At 39.0% G+C, this 27,371-nt stretch overlaps 1 protein-coding gene across 2 annotated transcripts in view; it reads left to right on the forward strand.

Moving 5' to 3' along the window:
* The first annotated feature begins 273 nt into the window (after window positions 1-273).
* The window catches only part of SKOR2 (SKI family transcriptional corepressor 2), a 48,026-nt gene continuing 20,928 nt past the window's right edge, over window positions 274-27,371 (forward strand). Inside the window, exons 1-5 of one of the 2 annotated variants that reach the window (XM_073584762.1) lie at window positions 274-411; window positions 11,951-13,755; window positions 14,095-14,152; window positions 22,018-22,092; window positions 26,503-26,568. In XM_073584762.1, coding sequence (XP_073440863.1) covers window positions 11,995-13,755; window positions 14,095-14,152; window positions 22,018-22,092; window positions 26,503-26,568 — 1,960 coding nt within the window. In that variant the 5' untranslated portion in view covers window positions 274-411; window positions 11,951-11,994. Of the gene's footprint in view, window positions 412-9,414; window positions 9,546-11,950; window positions 13,756-14,094; window positions 14,153-22,017; window positions 22,093-26,502; window positions 26,569-27,371 lie in introns of those variants that run through there. The other variant, XM_073584761.1, reaches the window with a different exon arrangement.

The raw sequence follows: 27,371 nt of genomic DNA on the forward strand, positions 1-27,371 counted from the left end.
GCCTTCTGCTTGTGAGGAGGGAGCGCAGCTTTGCAGCTTTGCAGCTTTTCTGGCTTTCATCTTCCTTTCCAGAGGGGGAAACAGAGAAGACGCTTCCAGGAGCATGGTGGCCGGACTTGTCTCCTGTATCCCAGGACGTGTCCCAGTGCAGCAGTGGGAGGGAGCTGTGCCCCCCAGTGACAGGCTGCTGCTGCCCCCCTCGCCAGTGATAGAGTAACAGCACTGCTCCGACTGACTGACAGAAGCGTTCACCCTCCGACTCCGGCGCTGGAGGAAAGTGACTCCAGCTCCAGATCACTGGAAGGAGACAAAAGCTGAGACAAATGGCCGTGTGAGCGACATCTGCGGGACCGGGACCTAATGTGCATTGCACCGGGGACTGCAGCCTCCGACCACCGGATCAGAGCTCAGGTACTGAACACGATGGAATGTTGAGCAACCTCCCCTGTGATCCCAGCACAGGTACTGCTACTGACCTGCTGCTGACCACAGCAAACACCACCAGCTCAACTGTGGTCACAGGACAGGTATTGTCCACCACTGACCTGGTGCTGACCACAGCAAACACCACCTGCTCAATTGTGGTCACAGGACAGGTATTGTCCACCACTGACCTGGTGCTCACCACAGCAAACACCACCTGCTCAACTGCGGTCACAGGACAGGTATTGTCCACCACTGACCTGGTGATGACCTCAACAAATACATTCACCCCAAGAGTGGTCACATTCCAGGTAGTGTCCACCACTGACCTGGTGCTGACTGCACCTTCTGATCACATATATTGTGTATTGTGACATGGGACTGATTATTTCCCTCCTACCTTATGATCAGACCACAGCCATACGTTGTACACACTAATGACCTGGATCTGACTACATATGATCACAACAAGTCGAGGACATAGAGGTCCCCCTGATCGCAGGTATCACGACCTGGCACTGACAGCTGCCTCTGCTGATACCCCAAGTCCTGTACTGGTGGTGCTGCCAGCTTTCTCCTCTGTCGCTTTATCCCCTCTAATTGCCAAGATTGATTTCTGCTATTTAAACGTGAGATTTTAATTGAAGGCTGAATCGTAAGCAGCTCGGCCCCTGACCGGGCGGATCGAGGTAATTGTGTGTAATTTGGTTGTCAAAAGATTAATCGCAGAGGCCGGGCCGATTTGATTAAGTCAATTAATCTCTGATTACAGTGTTCAAGTGTCATTTGGCATAAGACAGCATAAGACAGACCATCTCAGGTGCTGGAGCAGAGTGATGGGGGCAATCAATGGGAGGGCAAGCCTCCTGGCTGGAAGCATTACCTGGCCATGGCTGCAGCGCTGAGGCCAGCAAACATGCAGCTATACATATATATATATATATATACTTACATATAGTGTACTTTCTACATTTATATCTATATATAGACTTGTTTGATGGACTCAGGCACAGGTTATGCTTCCAGCCCAGGAGGTTTGCCCTCCAGTTGATATAGAGTGTACTTTTTCCATTTGATTATATATATATATATATATAGTTCACAGTGCAGTCTAATAGTAAATCGTAATGCTCATTAATATTGAGCCTTGTGATCTCACCAACTTTGAAAACGAATATTTATTTGTAACCGAGTTTTAAATGTGAATTCACATCGAAGCTGATTTCATAGAATGGGGACTATATGTGGCACATGCATTGTTAGATGCAGTAAAAAAAAAAAAACTGTCTCCATGCTGCAACATTCAGATGTTTTCTATCCTATACATTCAGCACAGGACACCAGGCTGTCGCGTTTATATACGTCCCCTGCCCACTTAGCACCACCGACCACTGAGTTTCTAGAAGCTGCCATACATCCCTTTTTCTGTCCATTCAGCACAAGTCCATAGCATTGATGTCACCTGCACTGTCCATCCAGCAGCTGATCTGCATTACATTTACTACTTATCCTATTACTTGATATTTAGTTGTTTCATCCAAACAAATGTATTACTTTTATTTATTTTTTTATACTTGTATGTGCCTTGATTAATGGTGACAATGGCTACCTTAGGCTGCTGTGTGTATGTGTGAGTGTATATATCTGTGTGTATACATGCCTGCCTGTATGTGTCTTACAGCAGACAGGTTGTGATCTCGCACCTCCACTTTTCTCTGTCTCTTGCATTGGTCCATGACAATGTGGCCAGGCTCAGGAGATCGGATGATGCAGCTTCCATGTGATGCCATCTTCTCTCTTTCTGCTCCTCACTTTGTGTTGATCGTAGCTTTTTTTTACTATTTAGATGAGACACTAATTATACTGCCCGAAACCAATGACACTGTTGTCACAATGGTTAATCGCATGTGCTACTGACTCCACTGTACAATACAGTCACACGAAACAGAACGAATACTGCGCTAATTCTACCGAATCCTGCACCGAACTAGACCCAAACTGCTCTGCAATAAAGTATTAAGCCATAATAATGCGAAGATAATATAGAGATAATGCGAAGAATCTTTATAATGGACTGACAGTATGGTGTGTTCTGTGACTGCATACCACAGCTGAAAATTACTGATCATACTGATACTATATAGTCACATAAGTTGTACTACTCGAATATAATATATACACACACACATATATATGTATACTGTACCTTTATTAGAATAAAAAGGATTCTTCGCATTAATATGTTATGTAGTAGATATTTACAAGATAAATTAAAATGCCTAGATAGAAGATAATAGATAATAGATAGATAGATAATAGATAGATAATAGATAGATAATAATAGATAGATAGATGATATATAGAAGATAATAGATAATAGATAGATAGATAATAGATAATATATAAATAGATAGATGATAGATAGATAATAGATAGATAGATAGATAGATGATAGATAGATAGATGATAGATAGATAGATAGATATATAGATATATGATAGATAGATAGATAGATAACACAGGTCAACGAAAAAAAAATTTTTTTCTGGTGTCCAAAATATTTTAATGAATTTGGGGTATTTTTGGGGTGCTGATTCTGAATATGTCATCAGTTTTGCCAGATTGGCTCAAGTTTTTGAGATTTTTGGTATCTTATTTATAGCACTTGTTGGTAAATGCGACGCATCATCTCATTAATTTCTTTGGATTAGTACTTGAACTGAGCAGTTCTCAATATAGTTTTGTGTTAATTAGTGTTCTAAAAGTTTGTTCATAGCTTGATTTTTGCACTAACTTTATGTTGTTGTCTGTTTTCCAGTGAAAAGCATGAACTCATCATGAAGAAGTTGTCTTAACGATCCAGACTCATTCTGTTACATTTGTGGTGAATATACACTGCCAAAACATAGAAGAAACATAACACACTTCGTAAAAAAAGTGTATTTTGCCTATTTTGGGGTTATGCTTGGGGACCAAGACAAGTTTTGGGCACCACACATAGTGTGCAAAGCATGTATCGAATTATTACGAAAATGGAGCAAAGGACAAAGAAAAAGCTTCAAATTTGGTGTTCCAATGGTGTGGAGAGAGCCAAAAAATCATCATGATGACTGTTATTTATGGTAAACACAGGTACAGGCACATCTTCACAATGAGGGACAGGCCTTCTTGCAGATTCCATGTTACTCCCATTTTCGTTTCTTATGCTTATTGAATCCTTGCACTTGCACTGCACAGAAATAACAGTCATCATGATGATTTTTTGGCTCTCTCCACACCATTGGAACACCAAATTTGAAGCTTTTTCTTTGTCCTTTGCTCCATTTTCGTAATAATTCGATACATGCTTTGCACACTATGTGTGGTGCCCAAAACTTGTCTTGGTCCCCAAGCATAACCCCAAAATAGGCAAAATACACTTTTTTTACGAAGTGTGTTATGTTTCTTCTATGTTTTGGCAGTGTATATTCACCACAAATGTAACAGAATGAGTCTGGATCGTTAAGACAACTTCTTCATGATGAGTTCATGCTTTTCACTGGAAAACAGACAACAACATAAAGTTAGTGCAAAAATCAAGCTATGAACAAACTTTTAGAACACTAATTAACACAAAACTATATTGAGAACTGCTCAGTTCAAGTACTAATCCAAAGAAATTAATGAGATGATGCGTCGCATTTACCAACAAGTGCTATAAATAAGATACCAAAAATCTCAAAAACTTGAGCCAATCTGGCAAAACTGATGACATATTCAGAATCAGCACCCCAAAAATACCCTAAATTCGATGAAATATCTTTGGCACCAAAAATGCTGTTGACCAGTGTAATAGATAGATAGATGATAGATAGATAACAGATAATAGATAGATAACAGATAATAGATAGATGATAGATAGATAGATAATAGATAGATAGATGATAGATAGATAGATAGCTAGATAGATAGCTAGATAGATATATGATAGATAGATTATAGATAGATAGATGATAGATAGATAACAGATAATAGATAGATGATAGATAGATAATAGATAGATGATAGATAGATGATAGATAGATAGCTAGATAGATAGCTAGATAGATATATGACAGATAGATGATAGATAGATAATAGATAGATATATAGATGATAGATAGATAACAGATAATAGATAGATGATAGATAGATAGATGATAGATAATAGATAGATAATAGATAGATAGATAAATAGATAGATAGATGATAGATAGATACTAGATAGATAGATAGATAGATAAATAATAGATACATGACAGATAATAGATAGATAATAGATAGATAAATAGAAACAAAAAAAAATAAATAAAAAAAAACAGGCGGCACTCCAGTTAAAGGGAAAATTGTGGACTTTAATCCAGCGCCAAGTGGTGCAACGTTTCGGCCTCACAGCACGGTCTTTGTCAAGCACTTGGCGCTGGATTAAAGTCCACAATTTTCCCTTTAACTGGAGTGCCGCCTGTTTTTTTTTCTATTTATATTTTTGCGTTGGACAACTGCATTATTCAGGACTATTGCACCCAAAATCTGCTCAAGTTTGTGCTGCTGTCTGTTTTTTTCTATTTAGATAGATAGATAATAGATAGATAATAAAGAGATAATAGATAGAGAATAAATAATAAATAATAGTTAGATAATAGATAGTTAGATAGATAAAAAGATAATAGATATATAGATACATGATAGATAGATATAGATAGATACTAGATAGATAGGTAGGAAGACACAGTCATCATTTATTTACATAATCAAAAAAGTTAGTTATTTTCATGAGAAAAACTTTTTACTGTGGAAAGATAATGATGATGATGATGATATTATATTGTTCCAAAGGAAATAATTGCTATAAGATAAGGCAATGTCCATATCCATGAGAGCTGGAGCCAGGCCGGCCGTGTGAGCAGCCCGGGGTCGCTGGCTGTGCTGCCCCTCCATAGTGACATGGTGGCAGTGTCCAGGCCATGGAGGGGGATCAGCAGCCCCGTGGTGGGGTGTGTGGGCGCCGCTCTCTCACCAGGACCCCAGGAAGCTCCGCCGCGCACTCAGAGCAGTCATTAGCAGCAGCTTTAAGTGATTGTGAACAGTAAGTAAAGAAATCTCTTGATTGTAATCCTCTCTCGCAGAGCGATAATCTCCCAGTGGGTGGTCATCAGTAATGATGGATGCAGCGGTATAATGGGGCCCTGGAACTGCTGCTGCTGGAAGGAGAATCCCCCTCTCATCCCCTTCTATCCAGCTGCAGCAGATACTGAGTGTTTCCTCCAGTGCAGGTAGGAGGCGGCTCCAGCCAAGGCTCCCCTCAGCTGTACCCCAAGAATATCCCTCCATCGCCTTCATTCTATGTAGCCCCCGCAATTCCTGCACCATCAGTGATCAGTGTGATCAGCTGCGGAGCAAGAGGAAGATTCCGACACGTTTGGATGTAAACGCCTTTCTGGGGATTATCTATCTATCTATCATCTATCTAGCATCTATCTATCATCTATCTATCATCTATCTATTATCTATCATCTATCTATCTAGCATCTATCTATTATCTCTCTATTATCTATCTATCTAGCATCTATCTATTATCTCTCTATTATCTATATATCTAGCATCTATCTATTATCTCTCTATTATCTATCTATCTACCTATTAATCTATCTATCGATTAATCTATTATCTATCTATTAATCTATCTATTATCTATCTATCTATTATCTGTTTATCATCTATTATCTATCTATGTATCTATCATCTAGCCATTTATTATCTATATATCTATATCTATCTATCAATCTATCCATTTATTATCTATCTATCAATCTATCTATCCCATACTTTTCATGCTATCTATATTTGTATGTCATATCTGACAGCTTCCATATATATGTCTGACTATTGATCTCTCCAGGTATGGACAGGGTTCACTTGGTGTAGTTAAAACATATCTATTTATTCCCTTAGGAATAACTCTAAAATTTCGGGGATGATTGTCAGACCCACAGAGCCTTATGTGAGCTCTCAGACTTTCTTTTGTTAGATCAGACCAGAGGTTATAGAGAATGACAGACAAAGCCTGGAGAGCTGTGGCCAAATGAGCCCTAGATTTCTCCAGATGGGACCATCTCCATTGCAAATACCCAGCATTGTAAAAAAAAAAAACCATCTCTGCCACAGTCATAACATAATTAAAAGCAAGGAGAAGCAATAACAACGATCATCAGGGTAATTGGGGGGCAGTGAGTTGCTTAACCTGCTGAGTGCCAAAAAGACCTCAGTGTGTAACATAGTGGAGGTTGGTAAAGTGTATCAGATCAAGAAACACTGGCTATAGACAGATCGATAGAGAAAGGAAGAAAATAAAAAATAAATGAATGAATGAAAGTAAAAAGAAAGAGAATGAAATAGAGAAAAGGAGGAACGAAAGAAAGGGAGAGAGGAAAGAAAGAAAGAAAGAAAGAAAAAAACTACAATTATTAATAATGCCACAACCATTGCAATAGATCAGTAAACAATTGTAAAGTTCAAAGTGCCATAAATAGGACTGAGATAGAAATACAGTAATATTATTATTTTATGTTTTATTATTTTAAATAGTTTTATATAGTTAAACAGTCTACACAAATGGGGATCTATAAGTCCATTCATTTGTAGCTTTAATAATGATTGAATTTAAATTAATAACATTATTAGAAGCAATACTAATAATTACACGCTATAGATAATAATAATACTATTAATAATAATAATAATAATAAGTTATTGAACTTTACTATTTTAACTGTATTCGACCAAAATGATCTCATCCCAATCACAAATCTCTGTTACAAAATCTTTAGTGCAGTGTACACCATGTCTACCTCCTCCTCCTCCTCCTCCATCTCCTCCTCCTTCTCCTTCTCACCCCTAATACTAAAACATCTCTGTCATGTTTGCAAAAGAGGAAAAAAATGGCTTCTAGTCTAATTAAGTAGATTAATTAACTTCTCCACCACTTGCAATAATTACACCTTGCGGTTTTTACCTGTTAAAAATGGAGAAAGATGACATTGCATCACTACTTCTTATTTATGCATAGCAATAAACTTTACACCTCATCATTATCATTATTATTAATATTATTTATTTATTTTTATTTATTTAATTATTTTATTATTTATGTATTATTTACGTATTATTTATTATTATCATTTTTTTATTATTTATTATTTTATCATATTTATTTATTTTATTTAAAAAATGTGTTGAGCCTGATAAAAATTGTTATAATAACATGATCTCATTTTAAAAAGGTGAATCCTGGATTATTGGAATTGTTCCCATCCATGTCCAGTGGTGGCCACACACTGACACATGCTGGATTAACACTTTATCCTCCCCCTCCCCTCCCATGTTGTCGCCGACAACGAACATGGAGGAGATCGCCAGGAATCCGTCAATTAAAGTCTCTGACTCTTTTTTGGAGTCGATTTTTGACCACTTCCCCCCCCCCCCCCATCTACAGTCAGCCAGCCCCACCATGGACATTAACAAATTAGCTGCTCCCCTGTGCCACTTGTCTGCTAGGAATATATCCAGATAGATGATGATGGATCCATGTCACACACAGAAAAAAAAGTCACAAATGGCAGCTCATATATTAAAAAAAAATCAGATCTAAAACTACAGAATCCTTTATCAATTGCGACTTTCCAATGTAAATGTTTTATCAGACTTTAACCAAAGTAGCGCAAAAATAAAACAAGTCGTGTCAAAAAGAAATAATATTTTTCCATTACATTATTAGCTGAATAAAAAAAAAAAAAAGAAAGAATTGTAGATCCCTCTCCTCTTAGGCTTTAATGTGTCCTTGTGTGGACATCTACAGTGTGCGACATTTGTCATGCACTTGAAGAAGATCAGATGCGACTTTTTTGGTTGCAAGAAACTGCGACAAATTAAAATTAATCATATGTAGGGGAAGTGTGGGAGTATTTTTTGTAATGGAAAACGAATAATCATGGACACTATATACTCTATGCAGAATTATCTATATAATCTAGCCATAGAGGGAGCTGCTTTTGTTAATATATATATATATATATATATATATATATATAATATATATATAATAATAATATTAAAGATCTATAGATACATAGATAGAAAGAATATATATATATATATTCTTTCTATCTATGTATCTATAGATCTTTATTATTATTTTATTTTTTTATCATTTTTTTTCTGCTCAACTATGTACCATGTAATAAATGTGTGTGCACATATATATATATATATACATTTATTTCATGGTACATGGTTGAGCATAAAATTTGGCTTTTCCTTATTTTTATCCATGTTTTCATTATCTGTTTATCACTTATCTTTCTATCTATGTATCTATATATCTTTTTTTAATGATCTTTCTATTTATTATTTATCTCACATCTATTTATCTTCTATGATAGATCTATAAATATATGTCTATTTATCTATCACTATAAACTATTCATTATTAAAGTAAAGGACAAAAACAAACAAAAGTCACCTGAAAAAGGGATAGGATTTTTAGGTTCAGCTAAAAAAAAATTTTTTTTACAAGAGGTTAAATAATTTTGACTATATTAAAAATAATCATAATAAATGCAAAAAAAAATAAAAAATACATTAAACATTAAAAATATGAAAAAAACCCCCTTATAAATGAATTAAATGATGATAAATTAGATACAGATATAATGTGATGGAGATCTGTGTGTCAGCCCTGCAGACCGAGCAGTCAGGGAGCAGTCACAATGCTGCAGCACCTGAGGATTATCAGATCTGTGTCTTTCTACTGATGACATCTAAGGTGAAGGCAGATCAGAGGAAGTCATCAATGTAAAAGGAGGGGAGTCCCAGGCGGAGAGGGGGTTAATGAGGGCGTGATGACGTCACCCGGAGTTCTAGGCTCAGAGGATGGGGCTCCTCCATAGAGCAGCGCAGTCTCCCGGAGCAGAGGAGGAGAGGAGAGCACTACTGCAGGAGACTGTGGAGCCATGTCACCGCCAGCGGCCGCCTGAGGACCCTCCATCACTGGCTGCACCCACCACACCATGCCCAGGGCCGAGCTCTGAGGATCTGCTCTGCAGCAGGTAGATGATGCGGTGTCTGTGCTGCTGCATGCGTCTGCGGGCTGGGAGCAGCGCTGCGTGTGAACGGGGTCTATGGGAAAACTGGCGGGAAGTTTAGAAAGATTAGGCTTTGCCCTATTCAAGTTATGTGGAAGTTGTGTTATTAACGCTGTATCCAGATTCTGTGAAAAATGATAGCTAGATAGGTAATAACTAGATAGATAGATAATATATAGATAGATAGATAGATAATATATAGATAGATAATAGGTAGATAGATGATATATAGGTAGATAATATATAGATAGATAATAGGTAGATAGATAATACAGTAGATAGATAGATAATAGATAACAGATAATAGATAGATAACTAGAAAGATAATAGATAATAGATTGATTTCTAATAGAGAGATAATACATAGATAGATGAAAGATAGATATACAATATATAAATAGATAGATAAATAATAGATAAATAATAGATAGAAGGTGGTGCTAAATTTTTCAAACCTGGAGTTCAAATCATTTACTAGGTTTTGAGGCATTTTTATGGAAAACTACTCAACAGACTCTGCTCTGCTACATTGCTCTGTATGGTAACAGTAAATTGTGAATGTGAAAACAAATATTGTATTCTAATGTCACCATGTCAACTTTCTATTTAAGACTAAATATAATTAAAGATCTCTCTCATTATATATATACTGTGTATAGTGTTCTTTAATTATACTTAGTAAATAAAAAGTTTAAATGTTGACACTGAAATAATATTAAAGAAATAGTGTGCTTATATATATATATCCCTATGTATGTCACTATGTGTTATCCTCTCTGAGTTGAGATGTGTTGGTAGCCAGGGTGTGATGCCCTAATAGACTGCTGCAACCTGCAGAATCAGCTCATCTTACATGGGACTGGCTCACACTCCATTCTACACATTAGCATTTAATTTATAGTGATAGATTTAGTTTATCGCCTTAATATATATTGTGTGTTGAGAAAAAACCGTTTGTGCTCCATTGTGTTTATTGCTTTCAACTTCAAGCTACATTTCTGAATTAGACCACAAGACACAGGACAGGAGGGATCTACAGAATATTCCCATTCATGATATATGTGATATAAACTCTGAATATCATAGGTAACATATATATATATATATGCTTCCTATAAGTAGAGGACACCATATGATCTCCTTTTACAAAAGTAATTAAATTGTTATTAATTGCGCTAAAAGTTTTTACAGCAAAAAAAAGGCAAAATATGATTATAAAGATTTTGTAAAATTCACAGTAAAACATATAATCATTCCAGACTTTGTGTAAATGATGAATATAAATTAAGTAAAGTAATAACTTTCCTTGTGTTCATTTATATAATTTAATTATAAAAAGTTACAATGGGATGATTATTATGATAATGATGATGATGATGAAGGAAATAGGAAATTGTTGTTGTTTTAGTTCTTTATTAAGTGAATAGTTAAAACATACAAATGCAGTTACGTAGCATAGAATAGGAATGCATGTGTACTAAATTATTCAATCTTATTTTTGATTACTGTTTATTATATATTTTTATTTATTAACATTATTTTTTTAAATGAATTCAAAGGTATTCATTTTTTACTTTACCCTCATAAAAAGATTTGTTTTATTTCGATTTCCTGTAGTTTGATACATTCATTTTCTGATTTATATTGATATTTTTAGTCTGCCTTCATTGATGCTATTTTTATTTCATAAATGTTTTTACAAAAAAAAAAAAAAAAAAAATAATATATATATATATATATATATATATATATATATATATATATATATATATATATATGTAGCAAATTTTGGCAAAAGAAAAGTGATTATGTAACATGAATGCATATTGCCTGTAGTCTCAGGACACAAACACGAGCTCATTTTATTTCTGAGTCTCATCCTGATCTAATGAAAACGGCTCTGGGTTACCGCCACAGCGAGGAGGTTAATTACATTTTAATTAATAGATATATTACCAGGAACCTTTGCTTTGTACATAGAGCACCCTGTAGCAAGTCTGTATCACCTATTGTTTACAAATGCAAATTATGGCCACAATGTAACAATATAATACCAAGTGGAAAGAAGGAAAGAAATATAGATGGATGAACAGATAGATAGATATAGAGATAGATAGATAATAGATAAATAGATGATAGATGATAGATAATAGATAGATAGATAGATAGATAGATAGATAGATAGATAGATATTTGGGGGTGATTGTTTAACCTTTTCCTGGTGTCCACTTAGTGGTCATTGACAGCTGAAAAAAAGTAAAATAAACTTTACGAATGATCCATCTGTCTTTAGTTTCTCACATGACCCTTGAAATATTTATCTTTTATTATCTAGAAAAGGCTAAAAATGTTTTTTTTTCTTATTTTAGGCATTACCAGAAAGAGGAATTTCCTTCATTTGTGGTCTGGAGAAATGGCCACAAGCCCACTAACAGCTGCCAGCGACCACCTTTTACCCTCTCCTCCACTCTCCTACCAACAAGACGCCCTTCAGTCAAGAGTCGGCCACTCTAACATGAAACCAAACCAAGTCAGCCAAGTCACTTTGTATGGCATCCCCATCGTGTCGCTGGTCATCGATGGGCAGGAGAGGTTGTGTCTTGCCCAGATCTCTAACACACTCCTTAAAAACTATAGCTACAATGAGATCCACAACCGGCGGGTGGCCCTGGGTATCACCTGTGTACAGTGCACCCCGGTCCAGCTGGAAATCTTGAGAAGGGCGGGAGCCATGCCCATATCTTCCAGAAGATGTGGAATGATTACTAAGAGGGAGGCTGAGAGACTGTGCAAGTCCTTCTTAGGAGAAAACAGACCACCAAAGCTTCCCGATAACTTTGCATTTGACGTTACTCATGAGTGCGCATGGGGGTGCAGGGGGAACTTCATCCCAGCGAGGTACAACAGCTCCAGAGCTAAGTGTATAAAATGCACCTACTGCAACATGTACTTCTCTCCAAACAAGTTTATTTTCCACTCACACAGAACCCCAGAAGCAAAATATACCCAGCCCGACGCTGCCAACTTCAATTCTTGGAGAAGACATCTAAAGCTTTCAGATAAAAGCCCACCAGATGAAATGGTCTTCGCCTGGGAGGACGTCAAAGCGATGTTCAATGGTGGCAGCCGTAAGAGGGCTTTAAGTCATTCACATTGCCAAAGTCTTGGCACCGTAAAAGCATCCAATGGGATCTTGCCGCATATGATCGGGCAAGACCTCAACCACAAGAGGCCAAGGTTCGAAGAAGAAGAAGAGATAGAGAGCAGCAACATCCCAAACAAGACCCAAAGAAGTTACCCTGTCATTCCAGTACCTAGCAAAGGATTTGGCATGTTGCAAAAATTCCCAGCCAGCACCCTCTTTCCAAGTCCATACAGCTTCCCGGCCTTTGGCCTGTGTCAGAAAAAAGATGACACTGATGCAGTCAACGGTCAGAAAACCAGTGCACTGTCAGGACTATTCTGGCCTGGTAGAAAAGATGCATTTTACCCTCCTTTTTGTATGTTTTGGCCACCAAGAACCCCTGGTGGACTTCCAGTTCCTACTTATCTTCAGCCTCAACCCAGCGCCCTTACTTCCATCACAGACAACCCAACATTGAGACAGGCTTTCCTAGAGCTGGCGGACCAGAGTGATGCCAGTAATCTCAGCAACACCGGCGACAACTTGTTTGAAACTGAATGTTCCAGCTCCCCGGTGTCCAGCGACATCAGACCTCCCTCTGAATCCAGGACCAACGTCTTGGATGTACCCTCTTTCCCGATTAGAAAACAGAGCTACCACTCTGCCTTCCGGCCTGTGGTCAAAGACGCCGAGAGCATTGCCAAATTGCATGGTACCCTTGATGACTTTCAGAACGACAGGCATGTGTCTCCCGGCACTAGCTGCAGTTACCAAAGTGACAGCTCGGACTCGGACGAAGAGCAGGACGTAGATGTGGAGACCAATAAGCCGACCGGCGAAGAAGAAGAAGAGGAAAGTCTTAGCAGTCAGTTTCTGCAGAGCAGAGGACTGGTAGAAAGCAATGAGAAACCATGCAAAGACCGTTCTCCGTTCTCCAGCTCAAGGAGCGACACCCAGACAGAGAAAATTGAAAGCGCAGAACATCCTTCTTCCACCCCAAAAGACTCCAGCCCCCGTCATACATCACTGGAGGAACCTTGCTACAAAGATGTAAATATTCCCTCAGGCTTCACAGCTAATTATTATTATTTAAATGCAGCTTTAGGCTGAATGGGCGATGTCTGCGTAATAAGATTGATAACTAGATGCCCTACAGAAACGAACTCTTCAATGCGTTTAGCTCTTTAACACAATGCCACCGAGAGCAAATGTTCTACATGCAAATAAACCCCCATATGGTACCTAGCCCACCCTATATTCCCGTAAACAACGAGGGCACTGTACCGATAATGGGTTCACCCCGACCACCGAGAACATGTTTTATTACCATCCACCTACATGTACACCTCTCCTCTATACTTCCCGATATCTTACGTTTCTTTCTCGTAGACACAGAAAAGCAAAGACGACAATGGGAGCTTAGCCTCCAAAGAAGACTCCTATTCAGGTAAGAAGAAGTCATGGCCTCGCAATAACCTATCCCTGCCGCTGAATAGCCGTATATCACCAACATTGTAGTAGGGATGTCATTCGCTTTGTATTTATCTACGGCTTGATTAGTATACCCTGTCTCATGCTTGAGAAAGGGTCACACTATGAATGGAAATGTCACCATATGGGCCACCATTCAAGTGCTATCATTTTGATGCTTCCATTTTTTGTTTCCACTGTCCAGGTTTGGCGTAGGCCTGGGAAGCTTTGCACCCCAATTTTATATATATGTATCATCTATCTATCACCATAGAACAGACAGCATTGCAGTAATATGTGCAGTAAGTCCTGACCTAGGAGATGGCCACGACTGTGTTATATCATGTGCTCAGGACCGGATGGTTTTCAGGGAATAGTGTCTCCCTTCCCCTACATCTCTCCCCTACATCTCCCCGGCCTGTGTTACCTGCAGTTAGGTATATAACGACTTCTCTATTAATACAAAACCCTGTGAGCCGCCATCTACACGTCACACATACCGAAGCAGCAGAGCTGACATTGTCTTTTGGCAAATTGCGGCAAATCGGGGATTTTTCCATAAACCTATCACAAGGCATAGACTTGTCATCTGCAGTCGTGTTTATGAGAGCAGTTTACCATACTAGTAAAAAAAAAAAATCTTTATAAAAGCGCAATAAAATACAATAGACGGACATCTATATATCCCGTGCATAGTAGTGATGGAAATACTACAATTTACTGGTCCGTTGGAAAAGGTGAATTGAATAGCGCACGCTTAAAAGTAATGAACTACAACTGAATGGATCAATCAAGAATGAGGCATTATCATGACTTAAAGGCAATCCCCAAAAATTCATATTTTGCCTTAGAAGTGAATTACTGGTTTGCTTAAGCCGTCGCTGAAAAATTATAGTTTTAAAAGTTTTAAACAGAACTTTTCACAATATTTTAATTTTGAGGTTAATTTCTCCAATCTACAACCAAAGTATCAATCTTCTATCTATCTATCTATATCTATATATCCATTATTTATTATCTATCCATCCATCTCTCCTTTACACATATAAGGTAATATACTTCCATTGTTTTTAATGGGGGAAACAAAACTTGTACAATTTCGCAAAATGACAGCATATTAAATTGTCACCAGTTTGCTGCGCTCTGACAACAACTGATCTGCACATTACATCTATAGCAGTTTTTAATGTTTTTTTTCTTACCACCTAATTGGTACTATTTAGTTTTTTTTCAGCTACTTTAAGATCTATTGTAGTATAACTTATTTGGAGACACTTTTTGACAAACGCAAAAGAAAGTTCAAAATATGGAAACAGGGACACTTGTGAACCATAGGGCATATAATGGGCATAGTCCTGCAATTGTTTTGTGATGGTAAAAGTTTAATATTTACTGAGAGATCAGAAAAGATTTCCAGTAGCTATTTTTGTGTATTTTGCTGTTTGTGTTATTCTTTTGGGGTATAGAAATCCATATCCATCTGGAAACCATTAGCAAGAGGGGTAACTCTTACTGTTGTAGACAGGTCTTATTCTCATCTATTTATTGTGCTAATGATTCACCTGATTAACACAAAATACTAAAAGCAGGGGTGGGACTAACATTTTTAACAACAGGTTTCCTTTCTGCATGAGGGAAATCACACCCTTTTTCTGACTACACTCATTTTCGCAGACCACCCACAGTTGCACTCCCCTCCCTCACCTTTGAAATAAAAGTAATTGTGTACAAAATTATTGGTTTTCTTGCAGTCTTATGTAACACCACAAATAACACACAGTAACACCTCTTTGAGTACTGAAAATGTACCAGGTGTTATACAAGTATTTCACAAGATTACAAAATATGTACAGATTACACAGCTAAACCCAAGTAAGACTCCTGTTTCTCTAGCCACCATCAACACATGGATTCAGCAATAGAACCACCATCAGTACATAAATACATCACCAGAACCATAATCAGTACATGAGTACAACACCAGAATCATCATCAGTACATGAATACATCACCTGAACCACTATACATGTATACATCACAAAAGCCATCATCAATATGTAAATAAAGCACCAGAACCAACATCAATACAGGAATACAGCACCAGGACCAACATCTGCACAGGAATTTAGTACCAGAACTATAATCAGTACATGAATACATTACCAGAGTAAAAATCAGTACATGAATGCATTACCAGAACTTTAATCAGTTCAGGAATAAAGCATCAGAAAAATCAGCAGTACAGGAATGCAACACCAAAATCACTATCAGTACATAAGCACAACACCAGGATCATCATCAGTACATTAATACAGAACCAGGAGAACATCAATACATGAATAATGCACCGAAAGCACCATCAGTGCATGATTACAGAACCTGAATCACCAAGAGTACATGAATACAGTTACAGAAACATTACCAGTACATGAATACATACCCCACCATCAGAGCATGAATACATAACCAGAACCATATTCAGTATATGAATATACCACCAGAAATGTCAGTGCATTAATACAGCAGGAAAATAACTGTAAATATTTGAAAACAGCACCAGAACCACCATCAGTACATGAGTACGGCACCAGAACTACCATCAGTACACAAATACAGCACCAGAACCACCATCAGTACATGAAAACGGCACCAGAACTACCATCAGTACATAAGTACAGGACCAGAACCACCTTCACTGCATAAATACATTATCAGAATAATCATCAGTAAATTAATATATCAATAAATTACCATCAGTACATGAAAACATTATCAAAACCACCATCCGTACATGACTATATCACCAGGATCGCCATCAATACATGAATTACATGAATACCATGAATACAGCACCAGAACCATCATCAGTACATGAAGATAGCACCAAGCTTAACTACAACAAACAAATGCAATATCAATTCAGCTCTCACAATATTAATTTATATCAAATGAACCTACAACTTCCAGTATACCCTTTACATTGATAAGTAAATGTTGGGAGTTGTTACCAGCCATCATCCGACTGTAGACCATACAGAAACCACAGTTATGACTAGACAAGGTCAGTATAAAAAAATAAACACTTACGCCCAGGTACCTAATAGGGGATATGTTCTCCGATTGGGGTTGTTCTCATCCTTTTCCTCTCCATCTTGTCCAAATGCCATGATAACTTTTCACATCCACAAATAGTCTCTGTAAACTTCCATCTTCTCTGGCTTTCTGCAGCATATCCCACAGCCCGTAAAAAATAACATTGTCCTTATAATGCCTCTGCAATAAAATTATCTACTCATGCTATGCCCCTGAATAAATAATTACCTCTCACTTTGCTCCCTGTATATGATATGACCTTCACACTGTCTCACTTGTGGTACATAACCTTCACCCTGTCCTCACCTATTGCCCTCACACCATCTCCCCCTTATGAACCATAACCACCACACCATCCACCCTAATTAGTTATGACCACCACGCCATCCACCATTATGAACTATTGCCTATACACTAACCACCTTCCACAATCTCCTGAATCTCACACGTTCCTCCAAAGCTACCTGAATATAATACCATGCTGCTCCATGTTGGGGCAGGAGCTAATTAGTGCATGTTCAATTGTATTTGCTTTGTAAAGACACTAAAATAAATGAATCCAGGAAGCAAAGAAGTAGGATGGCATCAAGTTTTCTACCACTTCTCTGAACCGCTTGTCATTTTAAAATCCAGTTTGGATGAACTGGTTAGAGTCAACTGAATCCCATCCCTGAGTTAAAGGGTTATTTTCTCCTTCTGGCTGCTGGAGCACACCGTTACCCTGCCTTTTGGCTTCCTGCTGTCCAAGGGGTGGCATACTGGTTCAGACCAGCGATTAGGCTGCAACCTGGACCAAACTATGGTCTCTCAGATGCTGTTTACAGAGGTAGCATTGTCTCTGCATTATCAGAAGAGTGCTGGGGCTCTGAAATGGACCAAGTCCAGCAATTAAGCTGGTTTCACACCTGCGCTTACAAGCTTTATAGCAAAGAGCCTTCAAGCATGTGTACTTATCCAAGATTAAAACAAAATGAGCAAATTCCCTGTAGTAAATATACAGCAAGAGTGCATGAAAATAATATAGGATACTTAGTTAACATAATTTTAATAAGAAAAAAGTAAAAGTCATCCAACCACCACGTCGCGGTGACCCTATTCAGGATGGTCCTAACCTCTAGTATTAAAACCTTACCATATGTCAAATCGCGTAAGTGTGTATAAGGGCTGAGCAGGACCGAGAACCTGACAAATGGACACCCAGCCATGGGGACCTATATAAATGTAATGTTCAGCTCAAAGAAAAGGGGGCCATGCCCTTATTTGCACAGAGTGCAAAACCTGAAACAAAAACCTAAAGAGATGAACTGGAATATAAGTTGATATGCATGCAACGTATAGGCGCGTGTTCATACTGACCACTAAACAGACAAAACCCAAGATAAAAACAAAATTATATAGGGTGCTTAGTTACCATAATGTTTATAAAGGAAAAAAGTAAAAGCCATCCCACTGCGTCAAGGTGACCTTATTTGGGACAGTCCTAACCTCTAATATTAAAGCTTTACCATATGTCAAGTGACTTAAATGTGAATAAGAGCCGAGCAGGACCGAAACCCCGACTAAAGGACACCCAGTTGTGGGGAGCTATATAAACGTGTCTTTGCCTAGGAATCCAGCCACACTGCAAATAAAATGCAAAGTTGCTTTTCTTTTCAAGTGCTTTGTCATTTTACCCATTTCAGAAGTTGAAATAATTCCTTTAATGAACATACGCATGTCAAAGTCAGTCTACTCTGATTAATTTTTGATTAGGAAATTCTTCTATTTTCCCACCCTCCTGCCTAGTTACTTTTCACAAATTTTCTATCTAATCCTATCTGTAGGCGGCACAGTACATGGTAGGAAGAGCTGAGCAGATTGGTATATAGTTTTGTGGGAAACGATTCAGTATCACTTGTAATCTATTTACTAATTCTCATTTGCTCTGGGCTTAAGTGTCCAGTGGGCGGTCTTATTAGAGATTGACACTTTTTCTTTTAAAGAGGAGACCTGTATATCAATTTGCTCAGCTCTTCCGGCTGCCTATAGATCATATCAAAGAAAAAATTGACCAGATTCGACAGGAAATTATCTCCCAATCACCTCACACCATGCACTGTCCTCCCTCCCCCACTGCATCTAGCTCACTCTCTGGTTTTTGAACCAGTCACAGAAGAAGAAGTAAGCAGGCTCCTTGCATCTTCTCGCCCAACCACTTGCACCAGTGACCCATTTCCGTCACATCTCCTCCAGACCCTTTCCCCTGCTGTCACCCCTCACCTATCTAAAATATTTAACCTCTCTCTCTCTTCTGGTTATCTTTCCCTCCTCATTTAAGCATGCCATCATACATCCACTACTTAAAAAACCATCCCTCAACCAAAACTGTGCTGCTAACTATAGACCTGTCTCTAATCTTCCCTTCATCTTTAAACGCCTGGAATGCCTGGTCCACTCCCGTCTGATCCGCTATCTCTCTGATAACTCTCTTCTCGACCCTCTCCAATCCGGTTTCCGCTCTTTACACTCTACTGAAACTGCCCTCACTAAAGTCTCTAATGATCTACTAACAGCTAAATCTAATGGTCATTACTCCATGCTAATTCTCTTGGATCTCACTGCAGCATTCGACACTGTGGATCATCAGCTCCTCCTCACTATGCTCTGTTCCATTGGCCTCAAGGACACCGTTCTCTCCTGGTTCTCTTCCTATATCTCCGCTCCTTTACTGTATCTTTTGCTGGCTCCTCCTCCTCTCACCTTCCCCTTACTGTTGAGGTTCCTCAAGGATCGGTTCTAGGCCCCCTCCTCTTCTTCTTGTACACTGCCCCTATTGGTCAAACAACCAGTAGATTTGGTTTCCAGTACCATCTCTATGCTGATGACACCTAATTATATGCTTCTTCTCCTGACATCACGCCAGCCTTTCTAGAAAACACCGGCGATTGTCTAAACGCTGTGTCTAACATCATGTCCTCACTATATCTGAAACTGAACCTGTCAAAGACTGATCTCCTTGTGTTTCCTCCCGCTACTAATGCACCTATACCCGACACTGCCATTTCTGTGTGTGGTTCCACCATTACTCCCCAGCAACATGCCCGCTGTCTTGGGGTCATACTTGACTCCGAGCTTTCCTTTGCCCCCCACATTCGATCACTGGCTCGCTCTTGTCATCTGCACCTCAAAAACATTTATAGAATTCGACCTTTTCTTACTTTTGACTCTGCAAAAACTCTTACTGTTTCTCTTATTCATTCTCGTCTCGACTATTGTAACTCTCTTCTAATCGGTCTCCCTCTTACCAAACTCTCCCCTCTCCAATCTGTCTTGAATGCTGCAGCCAGGATCATATTCCTCACCAATCGTTACACCCATGCCTCTACCTTGTGCCAGTCATTACACTGGCTCCCCATCCACTCCAGAATTGAGTATAAACTTATTACCCTCACCTACAAAACCCTCCATAGCTCAGCACCACCCTACATCTCCTCCCTTGCTTCAGTATACCACCCTACCCGCGCCCTCCGTTCTGCTGATGACCTGAGGTTAGCATCCTCAATAGTCAGAACCTCCCACTCCCGTCTCCAAGACTTTACACGTGCCACGCCAATTCTTTGGAATGCACTTCCCAGGTCAATACGATTAGTCCCCAATCCCCACAATTTTAAGCGTGCCCTGAAAACGCATTTATTCAGACTGGCCTACCGCCTCAACACATTAACCTAACCTATCCCTGTGTGGCACAGCCAAAAGTTTTATCATAACCAGGTTCCCCGCATCATGTTCCCACATGCTTTTGCATCCGTTAGCCCTCAGTGTCTGTACTGTTACACACTTAACATTATGGCTGGTCCATACAATCAGGGGAACTGTTACCACCCACCTTTCGTGTCTACCTCTTTCCTCATAGACTGTAAGCTTGCGAGCAGGGCCCTCATTCCTCTTGGTATCTGTTATGATCTATGTGATTATTGTTATGCTGTAATGTCTATCGTCTGTACAAGTCCCCTCTGAAATGTAAAGTGCTGCGGAATATGTCGGCGCTATAGAAATAAAATTTATTATTATTATTATATCATATAATTAAAGTGACAGATTCTCTTTAACATTTTACCCTACAGTCTCCATCCAAAAGAAGCAAAACATCCCCCATATGAAGTCCAGACCAAATTTTAACTATTTTAACCAATCATTTATCAGAATATACTTTGAGTATTCCAAGTTTAACTGCTGAAATCATAGGACCCTATAGTAAAACTCAGAATGGGTCACACTGAGAGCTCAACCAAATGTATTATGTCTTTATTAAAAATAATTCCCATCCTATTACCGTCTGAAATTTTGCACTGATTAGTCGCTTAATATATCTTTGCGTAGGGAGCTATATATTTTTTTTACTTGATGGATGATATAAACCTGGCTGCTAGCAGTCACCACTAGGGGGAGCTCACTGCATTCAGATTGTTTATAGGAAGAGTATACCTCTGTCTGCAGTGAGCTCCCTCTAGTGGTGACTGCAGGTAGCTACTATTACAGTATTATGGCTAACAAATGAAGCAGTTCATTGCCGGCCCCCACTAGCAGTTGTAAATTTGGCTTTTCAAGTTGAGAAATATTACCTATAGATATATTCATTTTCCTGTCCTAGATTTTTCTCTAAATACCCTGGGCGAGGCAGAGTCACTTATTAATGTCCCCTTGCATTATATATGGATATGAATGAATAAAACCGCCACTGAGTGCATATCTATATAACTTCCATTCTAGATAAAAGCAAAGAGATGCATTTTTATATCACTGAATCGGACGCCACTGCGGGTGAATTTTGGAGAGAAATACCAGGTAAGATATAATGTATCCCCCCCCTAGAATGTTCCATCAGAGGGGGGAAAAATGATTAAACCCAGAATAGAAACAGAAAAAAAAAATAAGACAGAGTTAATAGCAAGTGGATTATTAATTGCGGAGGACGCGTGAAAGAGGCTTTTAGGACCATATACAATGAGGCGGCGCACGGAAGGCAAGAATGACAATAATTGAAATGTTCCGTACAAACCTTCTATTAAGAAGGATCACAGCTTATGGCTTTCTCTATCTGTCAGGGAGACATTAAAGGTGTTTTATTGTGTCTTTCCCAACATTTATATTATCTACATGATAATGATCTCTACACAAAATGTATAATACATCGACAAAAATTACATTATACAAATTAAATGAAGCCACCTTTTTACTGATTGCTAAACGTCTCCGAGGGCTTTACGGACGACGTGATTAGAACTCGTGATACCGACTCGTCTCTCGCGCTGTCTTACGGAGAGGGTCGCTGCTTTCTGGGGAGCAGGGAATCTAATTTCCCATTTATGTAATGCAAACTGCCTTGGCTTTGACTATTCACGGTTAATTGACTGTCAAACGAGGTTGTTATCCCGAGGCAATGTCTGCAAATTTGCCTGTCAAATGAGACAGAGAGTGCGGGCAGCGGAGAGAGAAAGAGAGAAGAGCGAGAGACAGAGAGTGTAGGCAGCATTGAGAGAGAGAGGAAGAGAGAGAGAGAGAAGAGAGAGAGACAGAGAGTGCAGGCAGCGGAGAAAGAGAGAGAGATAGAGAGAAGAGCGAGAGACAAAGAGTGCAGGCAGCGGGGAGAGAGAGGAAGAGAGAGAGAAGAGAGAGACAGAGAGTGCAGGCAGCGGAGAAAGAGAGAGAGAGGAAGAGAGGAGAGAGACAGACAGAGAGTGCAGGCAGTGGAGAAAGAGAGAGAGACAGAGAGAGGAGAGAGAAGAGAGAGAAGAGAGAGAAAGACAGAGTGTAGGCAGTGGAGAAAGAGAGAGAGACAGAGAGAAAGAGAGAGACAGAGTGCAGGAAGCGAACAAAGAGAGAGAGGAAGAGAGAGACAGAGTGCAGGCAGCAGAGAGAGAGAGAGAAAGACAGAGAGAAGAAGAGAGACAGAGAGAGAGAGGGACAGAGCGAGATGAGAGAGAGAAAGAGAGAAGAGAGAGGTAGAGAGAGAGAGATAGAGAAAGAGAGACACAGAGAGAGAGAAGAGAGAGGAAACGAGACACAGAGAGAGAGAAGAGAGAAAGAGAGAGAGAAAGAGAGACACAGAGATGAGAAAGATAAAGAGAGAAGAGAGAGAGGAAGAGAGAGATAGGAACTAAAGACCTCCAAATGGACAATCACTCCCCAAATTTTGCCCCCAACACCCCATCCCCACTACCCTAATCCACTCCCCTGCCACACTTCTTTTCTTGCTTTGGCAACACTAATTGTATTTTGGTCCTGCCAATAAAGCCTATTTGAATTTGAATTTGAGAGGAGAGAGAGAGGGAGAGATGAGAGAGAGAAAGAGAGAAGAGAGAGAGAGGAAGAGAGAGAGAAGAGAGAGAAGAGAGAGAGAAGAGAGAGAGGAAGAGAGAGGAAGAGAGAGAAGAGAGAGAGAAGAGAGAGAGAAGAGAGAGAGAAGGGAAAGCGAGAAGAGAGAGAAGAGAGAGAGAAGGGAAAGCGAGAAGAGAGAGAGAAGAGAGAGGAAGAGAGAGTAGAGAGAGAATAGAGAGAAGAGAAAAAGAGAAGAGAGAGAGGAAGAGAGACACAGAGAGAGAGAGAAGAGAGAGGAAGACAGAAAGAGAGAGAGGAAGAGAGACAGAGAGAGAGAGGGGAGCAGTCAACAGCGGAAATAGGGGGACAGGCGGCTCTGGGAATGGGTGAGGTGCAGCTAGGTTGTGTGACCGCCAGATGATGGGGACGGCATTATGTGTTTATTGGGGGAGTGAAGTACTGAAGCATTTGTTTCCCAAAAATACAGAAAATGTGTTTTTATAGAGAATAATTACAATGTATCCCACACTGATTACATATTCATATATTATGTATCAATATATTCATTTATCATCTTTCTATTCCTTTATATATCATCTCCTTATTGATCTGCCATAAATCAATTATCTATCTCTCTATCTATTACCTGTCTATCTATCTCTCTATCTACCTATTATCTATCTATCTATTATCTATCTATCTATCTATCTATCTCTCTATTATCTATCTATTCTGTACCTATCATCTAGCTATTATCTATTATCCATCTATTATCTATCTATCTATCTCTCTCTATCTATTATCTATCTATCTATTTATCTATCTATTCTGTACCTATCATCTAGCTATTATCCATCTATCTATCTATCTATTATCTATCTATCTATCTATTATCTATGTATCTATCTATTATCTATCGATCCATGTTTCTTTCTTTTGAGTTAAATAAATAAATATCTATGATACAACCATCTAGATTTATAGGGGATACAGTATTTAATGGGATTTCAATATGTCATTCAAAATCTGATCTACAGTAGATCCATGGTGATCTCCTCAAAGAAGCAGAGAGTCCATGGTCCCCAGAGATGGCCGCTATTTATTACATTATTGTCTCATTTTCCCAGAGTTGCTGTGCTCGGGCTGTACCAGGATTAAGCAGCATTTTTCTTACTTACTTATTGCACTAGTGAACTTTGTCATACTATAGTATAAAGCTTCTAAGCAGATTCTTAGTATCAGGGCCGGACTGGCCATCTGGCAATTCTGGCAAATGCTAGAAGGGCCTGTCTGGTCGTGGGCCGCCTTGTCTGCTATGTTGTTATCAGAATCGGTGTTCTCAAGACACCCATACTGTTAAGAGTTGTGACGGAGCACAGTCGCTGACTCCATCACGGTTATCACTTGAAATATTGGTCTTGTAGTACATCTTCCTTTCCTCCATTTTTTGCAATGTAATGTGAGAGCTGCATGATGTAGGGACTGAGATCCTGATTCCAGCGATGTATCACTCACTAGGCTGCTTGGTGCAGTTTTGAGAGAGTTTCTCTATTGCTGTTGCAGATTTAGCAGTATTATGAATGCTGAGCCCTACGTAACTCCATCCACACCACTGACTGGCAGCTTCCTGCTTAGACTGTCAGCGAGCTGCCAATCAGTGGTAGGGGGCGGGGTTACGCAGATTAGCTGGACTGGCTTGCACATGAGACTTAGTCCTGCAGTGGTAATCTCCTGCTGATAAAACGCTGATTGTATTGAAACTAAAACACACAGCCTGACAAGTGATACATCCCTGAAATCAGGGTCTCTGTCTCTACATTATGCCGCTCTCGGATTAAATAGCAAAAACCTGCTGACAGATTCCCTTTAAGACTCTGTAGTAGAAAAACGGACCCTAAAACGCATATCAAACATATAAACCCCTTTTAAAAATGAATCAGCAAATAGTTTTGGCCCAAGTGTAATCTAGATAATAAAGAGAATAGGTCTTAGGTTGAAATCAAAATACATTTTAATGTTTATTATTACTATTCTTTTTCCTTATGTTGTTGTTTGCTTGTTTTATTTATTTATTATTTTTTTATTTCATCCTCATTTTTATGTTTTATCTCATTTTATTTTCTCTGTTTTACCCTCTTCCGTTCCATTTTATTCCACCAATTTTTTTTTCTTCATTTTTCTACAAATTCTGAAATCTAAGGCTCCACATATAAATTTACTACATGTTATAACAAGACCTCAGCAATACGTTGTAGCCCCTTTTAATATTTTCACTGCTTTCCTGGTACAAAGTCCTCGGTGCCGTTATTACATATGCATAAAGTTTAATGTTGAATCTCACAAAATAAGAAGAACCGACCAAAAAAAAAACAAAAACAAAACAAAACAAAACAAAAAAGAAATAGCGGGACATCTGCGCTCGTAACGTGTTTAATTAACTTTTGCATCATGTTCTCAGTGGGTCACAAGCGAAATACCGATCTTTTCTCCATCTTTACTTTAATAACTTGTTGAAATGTTTGGCATAAAAAGGCAAGAATGTAAAAATTCCGAGTAAAGACATAAAACGCGTCGAGGCCTCGCACCCATCACTAACAGATGTCAATATCTTTCTTGACAGCCAACACTAAACATATAAAAAGCTACGCAAAGCGAGAGAGAGAGAGACGGTGGTTAATCCGACGGGCGCGGAGCCGTAACCTCGTCCCCCCCGCCGGTGGCAACGCGCCACGCTGAATGGGCCCTTAAAGTGAAATTTATGTTGCCTCTTCTCTGCCCGTGAAACTGTTTTAATCTTGAAAAAGGCAATTACTTGACTGCCATAAAAAGCGGACGGGGGAGAAAAAAAAAGGGGAGTACAAAATAAATGGGAAAAAAAAAACAAAACAAAGTCAACAAACTCGTTAAAAAGACGTTTCATTTTTTTTTTTTCTGCAGGAGAAGCCGCTCAGGACAACAGCTCATCGCAAGCCCTGAAGAAGGATATGGGGACCATGGGGAAAGGTATGGTTTCCCAGCTTAGAGCACAAACATGGTAATATCCCTTTTTCCGAAAGACAGAAAACTACTATTGACGCATTTCAGACCAAAATATCATTAACTATAATGGAAGTGTGAAACGCGTTAGTTTTTATTTTCCTGATTTCCAGGATATAGCAAGTCTCGTGATGCCATCCGGTGCCAGTCTGTACTATACGCTATTCCATAGACAGTTAGTGGTTTCCACAGTGATCCTCCAACTTTCAGGGCCACGAAGAACATATTTGACAATGGGGTCCATAAAAGAAAGACATTCCCTAACAAAGACCAAATGAGACCCCAAATATCGCCCTTAGTTTTGTTCCCCAGAAGTGTCCACCTCCAAGCCCTTTCCATGACCATTGACTTTGGCTCACAGAGGATTGTGTAGACTCTGTGCCACTGTAGCAAACCCTCAGCTGTGAGGACTGTTAAGTCTTTATGGGTTTTCAGTCTTCATCTGCAAGGAAATGGAGAGACGTTGACTCAAAAACTTGGACTTTCCGCACAGTGTCGGTTCCAAAAAAATGAAGCAAGAAGGCTTCATGTGCTCATAGCCAGAGACTAACATTGTAGCAAAACCTCAGCTGTGAGAAGTTTTAGGATTTTTCACTAAAACATTTGGACCTCCAGGTGGATATATTTTACCTGCAGAGATTTACAAGGACTTTCAGGACCGCATAGATCGGCGGCGATGTATTTTGTTGATGCTGCTGCTGTTTTTGGCTCATAGAGGATCATTTACGCCGAAAACCATTGTAGCAAAGACTCATCTGTATGAAAAGTGA

This window comes from Dendrobates tinctorius, unplaced genomic scaffold, assembly GCF_039654945.1.
Source record: "Dendrobates tinctorius isolate UK_male_01 unplaced genomic scaffold, ASM3965494v1 ptg000085l, whole genome shotgun sequence".
NCBI lineage: Eukaryota > Metazoa > Chordata > Amphibia > Anura > Dendrobatidae > Dendrobates > Dendrobates tinctorius.